This window comes from Orycteropus afer, unplaced genomic scaffold, assembly GCF_000298275.1.
Source record: "Orycteropus afer afer isolate SDZICR_OR568_19922 unplaced genomic scaffold, OryAfe1.0 scaffold00064, whole genome shotgun sequence".
NCBI classification, from domain to species: Eukaryota; Metazoa; Chordata; class Mammalia; order Tubulidentata; family Orycteropodidae; genus Orycteropus; species Orycteropus afer.
Genome location: NW_006921651.1, coordinates 2,940,068 through 2,961,806, shown reverse-complemented (window position 1 = coordinate 2,961,806; position 21,739 = coordinate 2,940,068). Strand labels below are relative to the sequence as shown.

The 21,739-nt window shown below is 47.1% G+C and overlaps 1 protein-coding gene across 1 annotated transcript in view; it reads right to left on the bottom strand.

Moving 5' to 3' along the window:
• SH3PXD2A (SH3 and PX domains 2A) overlaps positions 1-21,739 on the bottom strand; it is a 282,207-nt gene that overhangs the window by 121,387 nt on the left and 139,081 nt on the right. Inside the window, exons 4-5 of the mRNA XM_042780829.1 lie at positions 16,532-16,608; positions 4,260-4,351 (exon numbers count right to left, since the gene is read on the bottom strand). Of these exons, the coding sequence (XP_042636763.1) occupies positions 4,260-4,351; positions 16,532-16,608 (169 nt within the window). The remainder of the gene's footprint in view (positions 1-4,259; positions 4,352-16,531; positions 16,609-21,739) is intronic.

The window sequence follows — 21,739 nt, the reverse complement described above, 5'->3', positions numbered from 1 at the left end:
AACAACAACAACAACAATGTGAGAAAACACGTTTCTGTTTGTTAAAAGCACCTACTAAAGTATTTCTGTTATAGCAGCACCAAAGAACTAAGACCACCACTGACTCACATACTTAAAAATGGCTAAAACTGAAAATGTTTATATATAATTTATCACAATAATTTTTTTTTTTTTTTAAAAAGAGGCAGATTATCCCTGTTGCCAACACAACTCATTGGCCAAAGGCTTTATAACCCTTCTATGCAACAGTCAGGCTGTGGTCCGCAGGGGTGCAATGTGCACTAAGTACATTCCATTCTGTTCTACAACATTCCATAAACAAAAATGTTGAGCACCTACTGTGTGCCAAGAGCACCTTGCTGGGGCTCTATGCTACCTAGCTTATCTCAGCAAACCCTCCTGACTACCTTGTGAGTGTGGCATTATCTCATTTCAGAGTTGGACAAATGGGAATGCTGAGATTTTGACCAAATGGCCAGAGGTCACAGAGCCTTAAGTGGCAGGGCCTGACCTCAAAGCCCCATAAGCTTTGCCAGGCTGTCTCGCTGGTGCACAACTGTCTCCATGAGCCAGGTTACCGCCATTCCTGGAGGGCCTTCTGGAGGTGGCAAAAAGGTTGACCTATTGCCGTTAGTGCATGAGTTGACATATGGATTAGGACTAATTTCTTGATCTGACTGGCAGAGAGCAGGGGTAGAGGCATGGATCTCTGGTGGGGTGTTGTGATGATGCACCTGCTCCTTCAACCACCAGCAACGATCCCTTTCCCCCACCTGTAGAGGTCATCATCACATGTGGTCCCAATGATGACCCACCTACAAAGGAGCATGCCCCCACCAGAGCAGTTTGTTTGGGGGGTGGGGGGCACTCAGTTAGGGAGTGGCAGGACCAGGTATAATAAACCAGGGCCACTGCTGCCCGTCTGTGCCTTTGTCTGCCCTGGGAGGTGGAGAAGGAAGGTGTGGGAGTACGGAGAGGGCAGAAAGGAGACACCGACCCACATTCCTGGTTCTCCCAAAATCAGGAGGCAGGAGGGAGGAATTGAAAGAGTACAGGTATTCGGTTTAGAGCCAGAAGGTTCTAGATTCAAGTTCCAGAAGCCAAGGATGGATTACCCAATAAACAGGGTAAGCACAGCCTTACTTGTGCTTACCTTAATGATCTGTAGTGAACAATTCCATATGGGTTTCACCAAATCTTTGAAAGTTTGCACTGCAATTACCAAGTAAGCACAAGTTAAGACAGTGCTTACCTTGATTACTGGCACTCCGTCTCTGTCAGGAGTAAAAATTTGAGAAGAGGCTTTATTCTGTAGGAAGGTGCTGTGGGGATGGGAGAAAGACAGATGCCAGCTGGTAGTTAAGGTTGTGTGTCAACTTGGCTGGGCCTGGTTGAGTGGCTGGACAGCTGGATGTAGTATTCCCCAGGATGAGACTGGTCATCACTCCGTGGTGGGATCTGCTGTGAGCAGCTGAGTAGCTAGCTGCCTTAGGGATGTGGTCTGTTTCCAGTGTATAAGAAGACAGCTCTGAGAGAGGTCTCGGAGCTTTTTGACATGCTTGGACCTTGCACGTGGCCAAGTCTTCATTTAGCAGCCTGCCATGTTCCCTGCTGATCCTGGGACTGTTTCTGGACTTGAACTAGTTGCTTGCTATGTTGCTTAATAATCTTGGGACTGTGCCATTTTACTGATTGACCTTGGGTTTGTCAGCCTCAGCAGCCAGCAGCTGCCTGAGTGAAGAGAAGCCTGCAGCTTCAGTGGGCTGGGAGCAAGAGGTAGGGCTGAAGCCCAAGGTCAAGGGGCCTTCACCCAGGCCCTAGAGCTGGCACTTTGAACTGAGACTTCTAGCTTCCTAAACTGTAAGAGAATAAATCCCTGTTGGTTAAAACCATCCACTTGTGGTATTTTCTATGAGAGCAGCACTAGATAACCAAAACACCAATCATACATAGAAGCCAAATCTTTGATATTGTGAAAAAATGTGAAAATGTTCACTATAGATTAGTAAGTAAGCACAAGTAAGCCTGTGTTTACTTTGCTTATTGGGTAATCTGACACTGCCTGGGGATAAAAAACAAAAAATCAAACTCACTGCCATCGAATCAGATCAGACTCATAGTGACCTCTCCTTGGATTTCCAAGGTGGTATCTCTATGGAAGTAGATTGCCCAGTCTTCCTTCCCACGAGTGGCTGGTGGGTTTAAACTGCCAGCCTTCTGGTTAGCAGTTAGCAATCAAATGCATTAGGCACTGTGCCACCAGAGCTCCCATAACATAGGAATAAGACCACAGGAGTCCTGGTGCCAACCTTTCAGAAGCCAGACACACAGCAGGTATAGTGAGCAGAAGGGGTCTTCCCATGATGAGAACAAACATTTAAATCTCATCTAGTCATTTACGAAGTTCATTCCCAGACCTGAGTTTCATATATTGACCTTGGAGGTAGCAATAATCTCCCCAAAAGAAAAAATAAACCAAACCCACCATCCCACAGGGGTTCCAAGACCACCAATCTTTATGGAAGTACACTGCCACATCTTATTCCCATGAAGCAGCTAGTAGATTTGAGCCACTGATCTTTTGGTTTGTAGCCAAATGCTTTAACCACTGAACCAGCAGGGCTCCTTTGAGGTAGCAATAGCAGGGATGAATTACTATTCCCTTTCTACAGATGAAATAACAGAGGCTTGTGGGAGCAATGCAAGTGATCTGCCTTGGAGTTACACAGCTAGTAAACAGCAGAGTTGGAACTTGAACTCAAGACTGTGCATCCCATACCATCACAATAGTCTGCATTGTGAACCAAGTCACTGTTGAGTTTCTGATGGCTCTTGGCTTTTGCTTGTTTCTTAAGCCTTTGTCAGGTGAGTCTCTGACCTTAGTGATGCTTTTTCCTCTTTCAAAGGATACAGGCCATTCCAGGCTCTTAGTCTTATAGTGCAGGTCAAAAGAGAAGAGCCCCTTCAGGCAGGAATGCATGTATGGGTGTGCAGGCCATGCACTCTACAACTCCACAGAGAGTGCAGTGTGGATGGTGCTCTGAGAGCTGTGCAATGCAGCACCCCTGCCTTCAGGCTTTCTCCTCCCCATCACCAGGTGGCGCCTGGCCTCTCCCCACTGTTTCCAGATACTTCCTCTGTCCCCTTCTTAGCCTGCCCTCTATGGTATCCACGCCATCTGCCTCTTTCTTGCCCACTACCGTAGTTTAAGATTCCAGGGAATAGATATGGCAGTGAACTGATCAACTACCACCCTTTTCACAACTCTCCCCAGCCCTCTCCCCTACCCAACACCCCTCCCTGGCTGCTTTCTTCTACCATCACCTCCCGGGTGGAAACTGGATTTTTCTCTCCATTGAGAACCCATGTAATGGAGTGAAGGTGAGGGGATCTCTCTGAGTAAGAGAAAGTGGCCATTAGGATGGAGTTAGGTCATGTGCATGAGAAGTCAGCATGGCTAGGCAGGATATTTCAACCTACCAGGCCCAGAGTTTCCTGACATCAGAGGGAAAAAAGACCCACTTGGTCCCTGGTCTCTCTCTAAAGTTAGATCATGTGATCTGAAATAGAACCATCAACCAGCATTGGGCCTCTAGGAATCAGAGACTCGGGTTCAAAGCATCCTGCATCTTCCTTATTCAACCAGCTACATTACTTTGAGAACATCACCTGGGCCTCAATTTCCTCCTCTATTATCAGGGCTATTAATGCTATCATAAAATGCCATTGGTAAAAGGCATTTAGCAATTGCTCTATACATGTTCATTGTTATTTTTAGTGATAGTTATAGAATCTGTTGTAACAGCCTGAGACTCCTGAGTTAGTATGCAGGTTAGCTTTCAGTATGGGCAGCAAGTATCATGCTGTATCTGGATTTCAGCAGGGAGCTTTGTAGTATTAACTATTAAGAGCAATGGCTGCTAAAATTAAGCATCTGAACACCACATCCATCATGTTTCCTGTTATCTCCTTATAATAACCCCATGAGCTAAAAAGAGTTGGCAGGGAAGCCTGCTCCTTAAATGCAGATACCATCACTTGCCAGCTCTGGGATGAGGGGAAATAAGAACAAGCTTTGGTTTGGCAGTAGGATTTTGGGGAATAATTGTCCACCATTACTTTGGCCCATGTTTCCTTAGCTTGCTTGGCCTTGATAGCTCTCCCTCTCACTGTGTCCCCACATTCCCAGCCTCTCCAGACTGACCTCAGCTTTGGTCCAGACCTCTCAAGCACACAGAAGAGGCCTAAGCTCTACTTACTCTTTTGGGGGGTTGACATCCTCTGGTCGGGCCTCAAAGAACCGAAAGACTTCATCACACTGCGAAATGTGGGGAGGCAGCCGGACAAGTGCCTGTGGAAAACAGGAAGAAAGAACATTAGGTTTGATGAGGCTGGGAATAGGAAAACCAAAAGCAGGGTCAACTTGGGTCAATAGTGATGGGAGAAGCTTACAGGCTGTGCCATGGAAGACACAGCCAACCACCCACTCACCCAAACTACCAGCCAACTAATCAATGCCAACTAATGAAACAACTCTCCCTCCATCCACCCATCCAATCACCTAAACAACCAACAAATCAACCAACTAACCAACCAGCCAATTAATCAACTGACTGACTAACCAGCTAAGTAATAAAAATAACTAACCAACCAACAATCAACCATTCAGTCAACTATTCAACCAAGCAACCAGTCAGTCAACCATCTAAACAACCAGTCAACCAAGCAAAAAATAAAGACCATTGAATTCCAGGTCTTGGGGTCCTCAGGAACTAGTCATTCAGCATGAACCTTGAAATAGTTCTCTCATGCCCACTGAATATATCCTGACAATCCAAGTCTTATTCTACTAGCCCAGTATTTACATGCTAGCTGTGGCGGTTAGGCTAGGCCTGGTTGAGTGGCCAGGCAGTTGGATATAGTATTCCCCATGATGAGACTAGTAATCAACTCTATGGTGGAATCTACTGTGAGCAGCTGAGTACCTGCCTTAGGGATATGGTCTGTTTTCTGTATATAAGGAGAAGCCTTGGGGAATGGTCTCTAGTTTATAGCATGCTTGAACCCTGCATGTGGTTGTGTCGTTGTTCAGCAGCCTGCCATGCTCTGCCGACCTTGGGACTTACAGTGGACTTGAATGAATGGCCTGCCATGTGGTTTGGTAATATTGGGACTATGCCATTTTATTTGTTGACCTTGGGCTTGTTAGCCTCAACAGCCAGTAGCTGCCTGAGTGAAGAGATGCCTGTAGCTTCAGTGGGCCGGAAGCAAGAGGCAGCACTGAGGCCCAAGGTCAAGGGGCTATAATGCAGCCCCTAGCACCTTGCAGTTTGAACTCAGACTTCTAGCCTCCCGAACTACAAGAGAATAAACTCGTGTTTGTCAAGCCATCCCATTTGTGGCATATTCTTGTCAGAGTGGCATTAGGTAACCAGAACACTAGCTATACCAGATATTCACATCCTCTAAACACTGGCTTGGTCATGTTGTAACAAAGAACCATTCCCTGGAGAAGGATATCATGCTTGGCAAGGTAAAGTGTTGATGAAAGAGTGGAAGGCCCTCAACAAGATGGATTGACACAGTGGCTGCAACGATGGGCTCAAGTATAACAGGGATCATGGAGCTGGCATGGGATGGAGCAGTGTTTCATTCTGCTGTGCATAGAGTTGCTATGAGTTGGAGATGATGGCACCTAACAACAACAACAACAAACACTGGCTACACAATGGATTATTTAATTGATAATTGCTACCAAGGAAAAGAACAGGGTGTTATGACAGAGTTTAATAGGATTTAGGAAGATTGACAATGGGTTTTTAAGGTATCTTTGAACTTCAGTTCTGAAGGATGGATAAGAATCAACTGGTCAAGGTAGGGGTGGGGAGAGGAAGCACAGTGGTTCTAGGTCAGCATGGCTGGAATGTACAGAGCAAGGGACAGGGGGAATGGGAAGTGGGCAGGGGCCAGATTTAGGCCAAGATGGATGCCTGAAGTATGGACAGAAGGGGTATGAAAAGCTTCCTAGAAGTGTGGGAATGAGCTGGGCTAGAGGGGTTTGCAAGATTTAGATAGCCACAGGAGTAGTGGGTATCCCATTAGGATAACAAGGCAAGAGTGTGGGCCACCTGTGCCATCCACGGAAGAATGACACTACTGAAAGAACTTTATGAAATGGACAGAGTCTATTCTACACACTAGCATGTCCTCTACATCTAACAGCCAGGGCTCATGGGCAACTCTGATATAGCCCAATCCAACAATTCTAGATGTAGGGTGAGGCCAGGTGCAACTCAGCTTCCTAGGTCCCTCAATTCAGTATAAGGAGAAAACACTAAGGCCAAGACTAATCCCTGGGTCCAAGCTGATGGGACATGTCACTTCTTAGCATGGCTGAGGGACAACATCGAAAGAATGAAGGGATGTTTCAGTCATCCCAGGATCCAGGAGAAGAAAGAGGAAAACTTGGAACTGGAAGAATCTACGAACATGGGGAGTGTGAGGAACTGCAATCCATCAGGACTGACTTCAGGAGCAACTGATCTGACCCATGACTCCCATGTGCTCTGTGTGGCAGGTCTTGTCACATGTATTGTCACTTGGAGTCCTCATGATGGTCCTTGTGAAGGCAGGATCATTGTCTGCAGGTCACAGATAAGAAAATGGAGGCTCAGAGAAGCTACTTGGCCTCCTCACAGTCACCCATCAAGGGTAGAAAAGACCTCACTAGGATGTCAGCTCCATGCAGGCAGGGGCTTTAGCCTGTATTGTTGACTGCTGTATCCCCAGATCCTAGAACAGTGCCTGGCACAGAACAGGCACTCCATAGAGATTTGTTTGAATGAATGAATAAGGGTGCTAGTGTATGGAAAGTCCAATACCTGGTGGCAATAGGACATAATAATGGGGGAAAAAAAGCAAATGTGGTCAAAGATTCCATTAGTAGAATTACAGTGCTGAGGAACAGGAAGAGGTAGTTTTAATTCATCTCTCTGCTAGTCAGACAACAACTCAAGTGTGGCCTCTACCACAAAGGCCCTTCATGATGCCAAACCCATGCCAGGGTAGATGGCACAAGGTGACACAAGCCAAGGTCAGACCAGTTAAGACAATAGCTATGCAACTCCCATCCTTTCCTTCTATAGCCTGTGCCTTTCCAGGGCTCTCCAACATATCTCATCCCCATGAATAGGCAAGAAATAGAAAATAAGGGAAATTAGCATTTAATTGAAGAACTACCATCATCAGGCTCTGTACTAGGCTCTTTCACGCATCCATTCATCTGATAAACAGGGAGGGATTTTCAACGTGCCTGGCACAGAGCTGTGCCCTGGTGTTACAGGAATGAGCAAGGCACAGTCCCTGCCCTCCTAAGAGCACATTCTAATGATGTCACCTCATCCTACCCTGGAGGTAGATACCATTGCCTCCATCTACAATGGTGGCACTGAGGTGGTTGAGGTAGAAACCATGAGTAAGGTAAGTGGCAGAATCCAAGCCACTCAGAAGGTAGAAGTGAGTGGAACTTGCTCCCAAAGTGCTCAAGTCTTCACTGGGCATGTATTATATATGCTGGTTTCTCCACAGGAAGAGGAAAAGGAAAACTGAGGAAGGAGGAGGGAAGAAGGCAGGGAGAGAAGGAAGAAAGGAGAACGGGAGGGAGGAAAGAAGAAAGAGGAGGAGGAGAGGAGGTCAGGCAAGAGGTAAAGTCCCATAAAGCCAGGGGTTGAGTTGGGATAGGAGGACTCCTAGAGGGAGGGCTGAGGTTTCAGAGGGAGCCCTGATGGTCCAGATAGATGGGGGTCCATCACCTGGGCTCCAGGTGGGGTGCAGAGATTCGCTGCCAGGGTGAGCTCCTTGAAAGGGAGGGGAGGAGAGAGCAGGCTTCCAGCCAGGCGCAGGGAGCTAGTGCCCTCCCGGCTCATGCAACTGCCACCCACCCACTCCAGGCGCAGACCCTGGGCCTGGCCACTGCTCACCACGCAGCCAGTGGTGAACAGAGAAGCTCTTCATGCCGACAGAGACGGGCATTCTGGGGGCAGAGGACGCGTGGGCTGGGAGGGCCTCAGACAAAGAGGCCTTTTGCTCGAACAACCGCGGCATCTTTATTTACAGGGAGCCCTGAGGGGGAGCCACGTTGAGGGCTCGTTCTGATTTCAGGCTGACAAGAGGCTCTCAGCGTAGAGCAGTTCCATCAGCGTGGCCGCCAAAGCCCAGTTCTGGCCAAAATCATTTGGCAGGAGAGCTGGGGCTGAGCAGTGAGTCCCAGGGGCTGAGCCAGCGGCAAGGGCCAGAGCCAGGACCCCTCAACCCAGCCGTCCTGAGAAGAGCAGGGTGGGGTCAGATGTGTGCGTCTTTTCTGGGGGCACCACTCCCTGGCTCAGTCTAAAATTCTGCCATTAGTCATTCATGATGTGTGGTATGTGGTGGTTAAGCCAGGGTCTCAGGGCTGGACTGGCATATGTGGGTTTGAGTGCTGGCCTTGCCACTTACTGGCTATGTGATGCCAGACCAGCTACCTTCCCTCTCTGATTCCTGTATAGTGGGTTTGATATGGCACCTACCTAACTGCTAGGAGAATACATAAATCATGAATGGCAGGAGCCTAGCACAGTGCCTGGCATGGAGTAAACACTCAGTAACTGTTAGTTGTTAAATTATTGTTATCATTATGCTTTAGGTAAAAGCCATGACACATACTAGAAAGAGCACTAGAAAGAGAGTCAGGAAAACTCAATTCTAATTCCAACTCTGCCACTCTATACTTGCTGTGTGACTTTGGTCTGTTCACTTCACCTCTCTACTTGCCATTTCTTCTAGAACAAAATAGACTACCTCTGGAATTCCAAAGCATATCTCATGGAACACCTGGACCATGAGGTAAGATGAATTTTCTGAGCACATTTGGAATGGTACCTTATAGAGCCTATCCATCCTGGCCCTGGAAGTCACTATGCTTATCAGCATAGCAAAAACTCTGAAAAGTTCTGTAACAAAGAAACCTATAGAGTTTTCTTTGGATCAGCATTTATTAATAACAGTTGCATCCTGAGGGACTGACTCATTTAATTATCATATCAACCAAGAGATAGGTACAACTAGGATTCCAATTTTACAGAAGAAAATAAAACACAGAGAAGTTAATTAATTCTCCAAGATCACACAGCTAGTAAGCTGCAAATATTTGCATCAGGCTGGCTGAGTCCGGAGCCTATGCCTTGTCTGACCCAATGCTCTCTACTGTTTCTAGCATTACTCACATGTGCTTGACAGTGGAGTTGGTTTTCCAAACAGCTTCTCATGACGTCCCATGGAACATAAAAGCACTGCTGTCATGTCAATTCAATTCACAGTGACCCTAGAGGGCAGAGTAGAACTGCCCCATAGGGTTTCCAAGGCTGTACATCTTTACAAAAGCAGATTGTCACATCTTTCTCCTGCAGAGCAGCTAGTGGGTTCAAATCACTGACCTTTGGATTAGCAAACAAGTGCTTAACCACTGTGCCACCAGGGCACTCCTCTATGGAACATACTCGAGGCAAATCCAGGCTACAGACATTCTGGAATGTTTTCCAGCTCCCTAATCTGTGGCTCTACTGCAAACCCCACTGACTTGTCTTATCTAGCTATCTATTGAGGCTTTCTAACGGGGCTCTGCCTCAGTTAAGTCAGAGGGTCCTGAAGGCCCCAGTGTTAGAGAAGGGCTGGCATGAGCAGGACCTCACAGCCCTCAGCATCCAGGGAGGGGCCCCTGCCCTGTGGGCTGCTGAGCACATGCTCCTCTGAGAGGCTGGCTGAGCTGACCTCAGCTCCCTTCTAACCCTGCCTTTCTGTGATCCAGGGGGTCAGTGAGCTGGCTAAGGACCAACCTACACAGACAGGACAAGAGAAGGGGCCTTAGGGTACTGAGTGCCCAGGGTCTGGGGGAGGGAGTGCCTAGCAAAGAAGCACTGAAGAGCCGTCCAGTTTTCACCATCAGCCGCTCCTGCCAGTGTCCCCCTTCTCCAGTCCTAAACTCTCTCAAGCCTCCAGCTCCTGCCCTCCAAGACCATACTCTAGGGGCACATGACCTGGGCCACCACTTAGCACCCAAGTTTTATCATTCCAGATGGCACAAAAGTAGACAAAGTGGAAGGTGGCTGCATTGCGTGTATGAGACCTCCATTAGATACATTCGGCACAAGCCTGGTCTTTGCAAAGTGCAAGGGACGTGTGCGGGGCCCCAGGCAGACAGTGGTCAGGCCTTGTGCTTTGAAACAAATCACCCTCTACAAAGCCCACTGCTCTGGGTAATGTCTGTCCTGGGACAAAAGTAAAGTTGTGCATCTGGCAAAACAACCGCGGGTGTCCCACTCTTTACATGCGATCAGACATTTCCCCCTTTGTTAGCAGGTCATTTTTGTTTCTAATCAATGGAAATCTTATGGGTAAAAGCCCAGCAGTCTGGGGGTGGTGGTGATGGCTGGAGTCTCAGTGTGGCCTCCTACAGCACCCACACTGCACCCATGGAAGCTGTCTCTGACCTGCCCGGTGGTTCTCCCTAGATCTCTCCCCAGATTGCCACCTAGAAAGCTGGGGTCTCCCAGAACTTCCGTAAATCAGGGCATTTCAAACGTGGGCTGCTCTTTTTCAAGGATCTAAGCAGAGAATCTTTTTGAAATGTAAATAGTCTCTAATTCCCTGTCACAGTTTGAGCCAGTTCACAAGGCTCCTAGTCCTTGGGGCCTGGGGGACGTGTCACCCTCCAAAGGAGGTCCTATCTGCTGTGATCTCTGGACTTGTCATCAAACGCTGGCTGGACAGCAGGCTTCCTGCTGATAAGTGAAGACTGGGAGACAGATGGTTTTCATGGTGCTCCTAGTCCCTGGAGAAGACAGAGCCAGGGGCAGATTACCCAATAAGCAAGGTAAGCACAGGCTTACTTGTGCTTATTTACTAATCTGCAGTGACACCATAAGCCTGTGCTTACCTTGCCTACTGTGTACTCTGTCCCTGTCAGGGATGGTAAATTTGAAGAGGCTTTGAGTCTGTAGGAAAGTACTGTGGGGTTGGGAGAGAGAGAGATGCCAGCCATACCTAGAAGCAGAATCTTTGAGGTGGTGAAAACATATGAAATTGTTCACTCCCACCCAAAAAAAAAAAAACCAAACTCACTGCCGTAGAGTTGGATCTGACTCATAGAGACTTCTTGGATTTCGGAGGTGGTAACACTACATAAGTAGATTGCCCAACCTTCCTTCCGAGCAGTGGCTGGTGGGTTTGAACCGCCAGCCTTCTGGTTAGTAGTCAAATGCCTTAGGTCTATGTTCACTACAGATTAGTAAATAAGCACAAGTAAGCCTGTGCTTACCTTGCTTTCTGGGCACTGCGACTCTGGATGGAACACAGAGAACTACCTTCCTACAGAAGGTAACAGCATAGAGCTGAGGGCTGTGCAAAGTCTCGAGGGAGCAGGGAAGCAGGGGCAGTCAGTCTTCCTGGGGAGGCTTCTAGGACTTCTAAGAGGGACACTGTGGGGGCTGAATGAGTCCCCAGGAGACAAGCACAGGCCAGAGGACAGAGGCCTCAGAGGGCCTAGCTAGTTGGGAATGGCTGCAAGTCTGGTAGGCCAGACTGCAGGGCTATGAGAGGGGTGGGAGCTCCAGGTGCCCCTCACAGAGGATGCCGGTGGTTGGAATGTTCCAACATTCTTGTGGACAAAGGGGCTACTCGGAGGCCTTTACAAAACTCCTTTTTCCTGGTTCCATCTGGGCCAAAGAGATGGACATATTGGACTGAATGGGTTCCTCCAGAGTACCAGACACTCAGGGTATAAATGGAAAAGACTTGGCTCTCTGCCTCAGTCTCCCACATTAGAAACACTGCTGGCCCAGACGCAGAATGAGGACAAGAACAAGGTTACCCTTTCTGCACTATGACTGCACATGCAGGAAGCCCTGGCGCTACTTTTTTTTTTTCCCCCCAACTTTTGTTGGGTGAAAGTGCCCTGGTGCTTCCTGAAGGAGTCTGTTTGGGTTGCAAAATGAACCTTTCTCTTCATTAAGGTGAGAGCCAGTGTTGGGTCACTGTCATGGATTGAATTATGTGCGCCCAGAATTTGTGTCAACTTGGCTGGGCCATGATTCTCAGTGGCTTATAAATTATGTAATGATGTAATGTGGCAAATATGAAACGATACCCCATGATGTAATCTGATGTGATAAACTGATCAGCTGTGAGAGGATTAAGAATAAGAGTAGGTGGCAACACCCTTAGTCCCATCACAGCCCTGACTGGATGTAAGGAGAACTTCTCTGAGCTGTGTGTGGCCTGCAACACCTTTTATCTTACAAGAGATAAAAGGAGAGAGAAGGGAGTGGAGAAGGAGGACCTACTATCACCAAGAAAGAGGAGTCAGGAACAGACTGTGTCCTTTAGACCTAGGGTCTATGTGCTGGGATCCTCCTAGGAACAAAAGACACAGAGAGACAGTCTTCCCCCAGAGCCGGCACTCTGAACTCAGACTTCTAGCCTCCTAAACCGTAAGAGAATAAATTTCTATTTGTTAAAGCCATCCACTCATGGTATTTTTGTTATAGCAGCACTAGAGAACTAAGACAGTCATGGTGGAAAAAGCCCACAGTAGAAGGCAGAGCACTTGGGTCTTAGCACCACAACCTCAGTTTTCAGATTGGGAAGTGGGGAGAAAAATTAGTGGTAGTAGGAGACATAAAGGAGGAGAGGTCAGGAGATCCTAACCTCTTCAGCGCTGACCCCCTTACTGGGCTCAGACCATCTTCCCCCCAGTGTGGCTGCACCCAGTCCTTCATCCCAACCACAAGGAAAGTCATTGACTCCTTGAAAGCAAGTCTGTCATGGACAGCAGAATAACAGAAACAAGCTCAGCTATTTGGGCAGCCAAAAAGAAAAGTCCTAGTCACACCCACCAGGAAGTGGAGGCTTGTATAAATGTCATTAACATGGCAAACGGTGAGTTGATCACTCTCAAACACTCTCTCTCAACCCCCAGGGGTATTTATTTTATCCCCTGGACAAACATTGCAAACATGTATTTAACACACAGGAACAGGGTAAATGGAGTCACTTATAAAAATTGTTAACCGCGCCTATAGTATAGCGCGTGATTGTTAGGAAGATGAAAGCCTTCAACTTGTCGAGGCCACAGGACCATTAAATATGAACCGCACAACCATGTTGCCCATTAAATTAATTTATGGAGTTCAAGAAATGCCTTTGCAACCCCTTTTGATAGACACCCGGCCCTCAATGGCCACATAAAACAATCACCCGGGCTGGCGCTCAGTAAATTTTCCGTGACGCTCATCCAATCTCCTCCATATATGTTTAAAATGAGCCCTGAGATTTGGACTGGGAGACTGCCATCAGGCGGAGGGACCGGCTAGCCAGGGAGGCAGGGAGCCTGAACTGGGGAGGTCTACCACACAGTCAGACTTTCCACATCTGAGTCCTCATGGAAGGGCTGGCTGCTTCATGAGCAAAGCTAGTTTCACAGCTTTGGATGCTTCTGAATTCCCACTGTATCCCAGATTCTGGGCCCATGTTTGTCTGTGTGGTCCAAGGAAGGAGCTACTGGTAAGCCCAGCAGAGCTAGAGATGCAGAGGACATAAAAAAAGACTCCAGAGATTCTCAGCAGTGTGGGTTCAAGGGCAGGTATAGACAAGGACAGGACTGGCCCTGCATATTGATGTGGACCATTGCATGACACTAGCTGGGAGGTTGGTTGGTTTAGGTGGCAGTGATGCTGACTAGACTGGCCATGGGACTGGCTGTGACATTGGCTTTTGGGTGACAGTGTTGAGGGAAATGTTGCATGCTGAGTGGTCACAGATTGAACTGTTTGGTAGCAGACTGGGAAATGCATGAACCTCAGAGGGGCCATTCCAAGGTCAGCTGGTTTCTCAGACAACTGGACCACAGATCACAGAGTTCTAGGTCAGCAGAATTAAAGGTCATTTTGGCACTGCCCTTTTCTCCCTCCCTAAGGCATCTCAGAGTAGACTACCGCCTGCGAGCCTGCGAGATGGCTGGCTGTGTGATGAACCCATGACACTGTTCCTTGTGGCCTGGCTCTGAGCAGTTCCTGTCTGCGCTCATCAGGTTAGGAAGCTTCTCCTCTTGCCGAACCCACTTAAATGGCTCCCTGGCCACCAGCAGCAGCACTGGGGCCCCAAAGCTCCCCCTGAATCTGATCCCAATTCAAGAGTCTTGTTCAAAGCCTGATCCCAGGAGGATGATCCAGGAGACAGCATTTCCATGGAGCCCAACTACACATGCCTTGGGCCCCACCAGTGCGGGGAGACCCAGGCTGATTTGAGCCATAAATCCCAGCTGGAAGGGGCTTCCTTCCTCCCTTTGCCACCCCCCCCATTAGCTTTGCTCATTTATTTAACTTCTTGGGAAATGTGTAAGGAGAAATGAAAGCTCTGATCACAGCCGTCAATTCCGCTGAAAACAGCAAATACCCTTTAAAGCAGAAAATGAATATTGATCGGAGGAAGAGTAGCTTCGAGCTTCAGAAGGAACCACCACTCAGGCATTCTTTAGGAACAGGCAGAACCCGAAGTCACTGATATCAAACTCCAGTTCAACAGTGAGTCTATGGGAGTGCTCATCTTTCTACAGGAACCCCTGGGGGCTGGAAACAGTTAATGCACTCAGGTGCTAACCAAAGGGCTGTGGTTCATGTTCACTCAGGTGCCTCAGAAGAAAGGCCTGGCAATCCACTTCTGAAAACGAGCCACTGGGAATTCCATGGAGCACAGTTCTACTCTGACACACATGAGGTCGGTATGCTTTGGAATCAACTCCACAGCAAGCGATTTCTCTTCCTATACGCTTAGGAACAATAGTGAATAAATTGAACAATGTGGTCCTTATTTGAACATTTTTATTGCCAAAGCATTATGATTCAGATTTATGAAATGTTAGAGCAACAAGAGACATCATGGGTAACAATTCATGTGAGTACAGAGAATTTCAGAAGTTACAAAACATTCTCCCACTCAGTCCCTTTCAAGACCCTTGTGTGATAGTTCTTTTGATCCTCATTTTGCAGATGAGGAAACTGAGGCTCAGAGAGGTAAAGCAACTTGCCCAAGGTCAAGTTAGTAAGTGGGCACTGGGATTTGACCCCAACTCTTCTCAGCACTAATACCAGCACTCATGACAAAACATTATACTACACCTGCCTCTCCTCAAGATTCTTGAGCCCAGACTCCACTGTAGGCCTTGTTTACCTAAGAAAGTCTGTCTCCATGAAAGCCAGTGGTGCTCAGTAGTTAACATTAAGTCATTTGTACCTTGTAATAATAATAACATAAAGCGGGCATTTACTGAATGCTTTCTCTGTGCCAGGCACTGGGGCTGTCTTCTTTACAGGGGCCATTTCATTCCATCCTCACTACCACTTTCTATGCTTCTCCTGATTGTACAAATGTGGAAACTGAGGCTTAGAGAAGTTAAGTAACCTGCCCAAGTTCACACAGCTAGTCAGAGATTCAAACCCAGGCAGTCTGACCAGGCCATGTGATGAGGACACAGTATGCGATAGCTTATCATTCTCGCTATGACTGTCCTAGGCTCTGATCAAAGTAGAAAGACACACAGACTCTGGTTCAGGACATAACTGTTGTTCTGTCTGTTTTTAGTGCTATTTTAATGTGGGCCTGTGTTGTGTGTACTTGCATCTATAAAGATGTGTATAGCTCTGTTGTTGTTGTTATGTGCCATCAAGTCGGACCCGACTCATAGCCACCCCTCCTGGGGTTTCCAAGGTAGTATCACTACGGGAAGTAGATTGCCCAACCTTCCTTCCGAGGAGTGGCTGGTGGGTTTGAACCGCCAGCCTTCTGGTTAGCTGTCAAGTGCCTTAGGCGCTACGCTACTAGAGCTCCCATAGCTCTGGTAGCAAGTAGATAAGACATTTGGCTGCTACCCAGAAGGTCAGCAGTTCAAACCTACTAGCCACTCCGCAGAAAGATGGGGCAATCTACTTCCATAAAGATTTACAGCCTTGGAAGCCTAATGGGGGTCGCTATGAGTCAGATTCGACTCGATGGCAGCAAGTTTGGTTTTGTTTTTTTATGAACACTTGCATCCACAAAGACTTATGTGAATAAACACACGTGAATTTCAGATGCTACTAAACTCAGCTGATTCCAACAATGTCCCAAAAGAATGAAAAGAAACAGTTCTGTGTCCAGCAGAATGCCACATACAGAATCCCTTCAGCAGAAGGCTAGGAGATGTGGTTTAAAAGAGCACTTTGTAAACAGGACATGTCCTGCAAGGATTGCAGACTAAGCTGTGAGCCCAAGGCCCTTGTGCCCTCGAGGGTGGCCCAGTCATGGGTGACCCTTCCCCGAGGGACCCCACTCCCCCCCTCAGCCAGGAAACGCCAAGCCTCAGGATGTGTCTACTAAACCACAGCTTCCTATGAACAGCCTCCTTCACAGATGGACACACTCCTAGACAGGCAGATGGACAGGAAGCCCCCAGACACACCCTTACCCGGCAGTACTCATCAATGGGCTTCAGCCTCTTCACAGCTACGTCCCGGATATGACTTCTCCGGAAGAGGATCTTGCCTGGAAGAGAAATGCTGATGAACTTGGTTGTTTCAGGCAAAACTGCCAGAGGGACCAGGGACGCCACCCTCTCATTACCCTCTGCCTTGGCTTCCCGGCTCCTTAATGAGCCACGACCTGCCACCTCCTCTGCCCAACGTCAACGACACAAGAGAGGAGTGGTCACCTCTCTGGGGAGGCAGGAAACGCCCAAGGCTAAGGGCCCAGGATCTCTCTGGCAGACGAGGAGTCCCGGAGGCTGCCATCTTGGGCTTCCGTGAACAACGTGGTCAAGTCACCTTGTCTGGGTCTAATGCAGGATGGATGCAATGGGTGTGGCTCTCAAGTGACCTCACAAATTAACACAAAGTATGGCCCAACCCACATGCTGTATTTTGTTTTTAGGCCCATCCCTCCTTAAGAAATCAGCATTCATTTCTACCAACTGGGCAGGAATTCCTATTCTTAGTTTGTTGTTGTTGTTATGTGCCATCTAGTCGGCCCTGACTCATAGCGACCCCTCCTTGGGTTTCCGAGGCAGTATCACTACGGAAGTAGGATTGCCCAACCTTCCTTCCGAGGAGTGGCTGGTGGGTTTGAACCGCCAGCCTTCTGGTTAGCAGTCAAGTGCTTTAGCCACTATGCTACCAGAGCTCCCATTCTTAGTTTAGTGGGTGGCTATTTCTAGGGCAGGAGCTCTGGTGGTGTAGTGCCTAAGGCATTTGACTGCTAACCAGAAGGCTGGTGGTTCAAACCCACCAGCCACTCCTTGTAAGGAAGACTGGGGGATCTGCTTCCATAAAGATACTGCCTTGGAAATCCAAGGAGGGGGTGCAAGCACAAGCCAAAGACAAAGGTAGCCTGGCTGCCCCAGCCTGACTGCTCCTCTGTCTCTTGTACACACAGTCTCCAGCTATACTGGCACTGGCTGGAACTACAGGAATGGTTAGGCTGCAGGAAATGCCAGCCCCTCAAAACTACCAGTAGGCTCTTCTAAGCTGACCAAACTCAATCATAGCAAATAGCTCAATGCGTAGTCCTCTACAATATGTTAAATTTAGAATCTGAATTTCTCACACCTTTGCATAGCTAACATCTCTGGCTATCAATGTCCAGGGCCAATTTCCTCTTCCAGAAGACCTTCCTTGATTGGCTGAGCTGGGAGTAACCTCCCTCTGCAGACCACCACAGCACTTCATCCACTCCTAAGGTGCTTGCCCTGCTTTGCTGTGTATTATAGCTATTTGAGAGCCCCCTTCCACCACTGGCCTGTTGGACCCATCTTAGGTCCATGGAGCTTGACCCTTGGTGAAGCTTTCTCCATAGCTGTAACAGATATCCATTGTCCAAGGCCAACTCATTTCCCTCTGGAGAACCTCCTCCCTCCATTCTCAGCCCTTGTGGTTTGAATGGAGCTATCCCCGGACAACAAGGATAGGCATGTGGATCCAGGCTGGTCAGCCAGAGCAACAGTGATTGGCTCAAGGATGGGCAGGGGACAGTGAGAGTTATTCTGCTGGTGTTCTCTTTCTCCCATGGTTGCAAACCTAGTAGGATGAAAACCTGGAGCTTCTAAATCTGTTGTTATTGAATCTATTCCAACCCATAGTGACTCTGTAGGACAGAGTAGAACTGCCCCCAGAGTTTCCAAGGCTGTAATCTTCTTTTCTTTTAAACTTTTTATTGTGATTGGGGTGCAAGTTTACAGAGAAAATTGGTTTTCCATTCAACAATTCATATACATTTTGTTTTGTGACATTGACTAAAATCCTACCACGTAACAGCTCTCTTTTCACTTCCTCCCAGTGCTTACTGTTTCCATGAATCTGTCTTTCCTATCCCTTCCAGCCTTCTGAGCTTTATGATCAAATGCTGCCCTTTTGATCTCGTATGGTTGATTGTTGTAAGGAGTGTGTACCTCCCTGATGTTATTAGTTCATTATTATTATTATTACTATCATTTTAAACTTTTATTGTGGTAAAAACATATACAAGACATTCCCCAACATAACAACTTCCCCATTTACATCTCAGGGACATTGATGTTATTTTTCTTGTTGTGCCACCATTATTGCTACCCTTTTCCAAAATATTCCACCACCATTATCAGAAACTCAATGCCCCACAAACAAAACCAAGGCTGTCATCTTTATGGTTGTAGACTGCCACATCTTTTTCCCACAAAGCAGCTGGTGGGTTTAAGCCACCAACCTTTTGGTTAGCAGGTAAGCACTTAAGTACTGTGTCTCCAGAATTCCTTAAGGAGCTTCTAGTTATCTTTATATTGTCTGGGAAAGAAACCAACTGTGGCAGGTACATACATGGTAGGTGCTCAATAAATGCTTTTTGAATGATTGAAAAGCAGAACCAAGCTATGGCAAGAGGCAGATTCTTTTGACACTGAGCAGTTGGATACAACTATGCCTGAATCTAGGGTCTATCCCAGACTTTTCAATTGCACAAAACAATAAAATTCTCTTTATTATTTAAACCAGTTAGAAATGCGTTTTCATCACTTGCCCTAAAGAAGTCTTAATTAATTTCCATTGCATATGAACAGATATGTAGCTACACATTAACATACTTAACTTTCTGCTGTCCAGGGTCAAGTGAAGGAGCTCTGGTGGCGCAGTGCCTAAGGCACTTGACAGCTAACCAGAAGGCTGGCGGTTCAAACCCACCAGCCACTCTTCGGAAGGAAGATGGGGCAATCTACTTCTGTAGTGATACTGCCTCGGAAACCCAAGGAGGAGTCGCTATGAGTCGGGTCCGATGGCAAATAACAACAACAACAACAGGTCCAAGTGAAGTACTAAGAAAAAGACCGTGGCCTCAATTTAGACTGTTTCCTCATAAGAAGATCTGGATCATATATTTGGTATAGACAATACCAAATCATTCATTTGGGAGATGATCCCAGGACCTACCACTGGGGACTGGGGAAGTAAGGACGGCAGGGGAAGGAAGTATTATCAAGCCAGTTAATCACTGTGGGCATCTGGAGCTCAGAGCAGTTAGGGAACGCTGAGACATGATGTGGAACACGCCTCATAGGTATCCCAGCTGAAGGTGAGGAGGATGGATATTTATCCACCAATTCCCTAAGGTAGTCATGGAGGGCTGCTTCCAAGGGCCTTAACAATCTGGCACTTCTGGCTGAATATGCTCCCTGGAGCCTATGACAGGTAGAGGTGAATGGGGAGGGGAGTTAGTGGGGGCATTGAAAGCAGCTGCTACAGCCATCCCTGACTTCCCTGTCACCATGTACTCGTCACCAGCCCTGCTTAAGTCAGACTGTGGAACATCAACTGTGTCACCTTGTGTGTGACTTGTTTCCCATCTGTCTCTCCAAATACACTGTGAACTTGAGGCTACCGTCTGCAGCCCATTCTTCCTCTCTGACCCCACACACCACTTAGCACAAGATCTTACCTACAGCAGATACTCAGCAAGTCCTGGCTTATTCATTTACTTTCCTCTCCTAGAACCTTCCTCAGGCAAGCCTTCCCTCCCTTTCTCTCTGAAGGCAGAAATAGGGGCCAGCTTCATGTCAGAGAGACAACACTTTGCAGACTGAACAGTGTCATTGAGATAAACAGGCTCTGCTGTGTGTTCTTGAAAAGAGATAAACGTGATTTATCAAGACATTGGAGACAGCCGCTTTAACTTGAGGGAAGATGTCACAGATCTGGTATTCCCTGCCTCTTTGCCTCCAACCCTTTTTTGGCTTCCTGTCACTTTATTGTGTGCACACTGCAGGAGCATATGTAAGTGGCTACAGGGACGTTATGTAAAAATAAAAGCATGGCATGGGGAGACCTGCTTTCAGGGCTGACAAAATAACAGGCAACCCTAGGACCGGAATTCTGGGCCTTCTGTCAAGAGCTTGAGGCTGACCAGATCCAGTGTCATAAACTGAACTGTGTTCCAAAAAATTTCGTTGTAAATCTTAACCTCTATACCTGTGCTATAACTCCATTTGGCAATGGTTGTCTTTGTTATGTTAATGGGCAGGACTGGTACAGGATATATCTTGAGTCAATCTCTTTTGAGATATAAAGGAGATTAATCAAGCAAAGTAGGAAGCAGAGATAGGAGAAGACAGACATCCTGCCACATGCAAAAGACCAATAAGCCAAGGAATAAGGACCTTCCCTCAGAGCCAACAGAGAGAAAGCCTTCTCTTAGCGTCAGTGTCCTGAATTTGGAATTGTGACCTCCTAAACTGTGAGAAACTAAATTTTTATTTGTTAAAGTCACCCATTTGTGGTATTTCTGTTGTAGGGGTACTAGCTAACTCAGACAGAATTTAGTTCCAAGAGTCGGGTGCTACTCTAACAAATACTACGATGTGGAAGTGATTTTGGAATTGGGTTATGGATAGATGCTGGGAAAGTTTTAAAGGTACCTAATAGTAAAAGCCCAGATTGCCTTGAAGAGACTTGGTAGAATCATGGTCATTGAAGTACTTCTGCTGAGGGCACAGAAGATAGTGAGGAGAGCTATACAGTAAGTTCTATCTTCTTAGAGAATCCATATGGTGCCAGCAACACAATGTTGCTAGACATGTGAACATTAAATGTGCTTCTGGTGAGGCTGTAAAAGAGAATGCACATGTGATTGCACAATGGACCAAGGATGATGCTTTTCATGCAGTGGCAAAGAACTTGTCTGAATTATGGTCGAATGTTTGGTGGAAGGTAGAATGTTTAAGTAATGAACTTGGCTATCTGGCTGAGGAGATTTCTAAGCAAGATCTTAAAGGAGCAATGGGGTTTCTCCTTGCTGCTTATAGTAAAATGCAAGAGGAAAGAGATAGATTTAAAAATGAACTATGCAAAATGAAAACAGACCTTAAAAATTTGGATGGTTCAACATTAGAAAAACAATCAAGTCATCCACCACATAAATAAAACAAGGGAGAAGAACCACATGATCGTATCAATTGATGCAGAAAAGGCATTTGATAAAATCCAACATCCATTCCTGGTCAAAACTCTCAGCAAAATAGGAATAGAAGGGACATTTCTCAACATAATAAAGGGCATCTACGCAAAACCAACAGCCAACATTATTCTCAATGGAGAGAGACTGAAACCATTCCCCTTGCAAACAGGAACCAGACAAGGATGCCTGCTATCACCACTTCTAT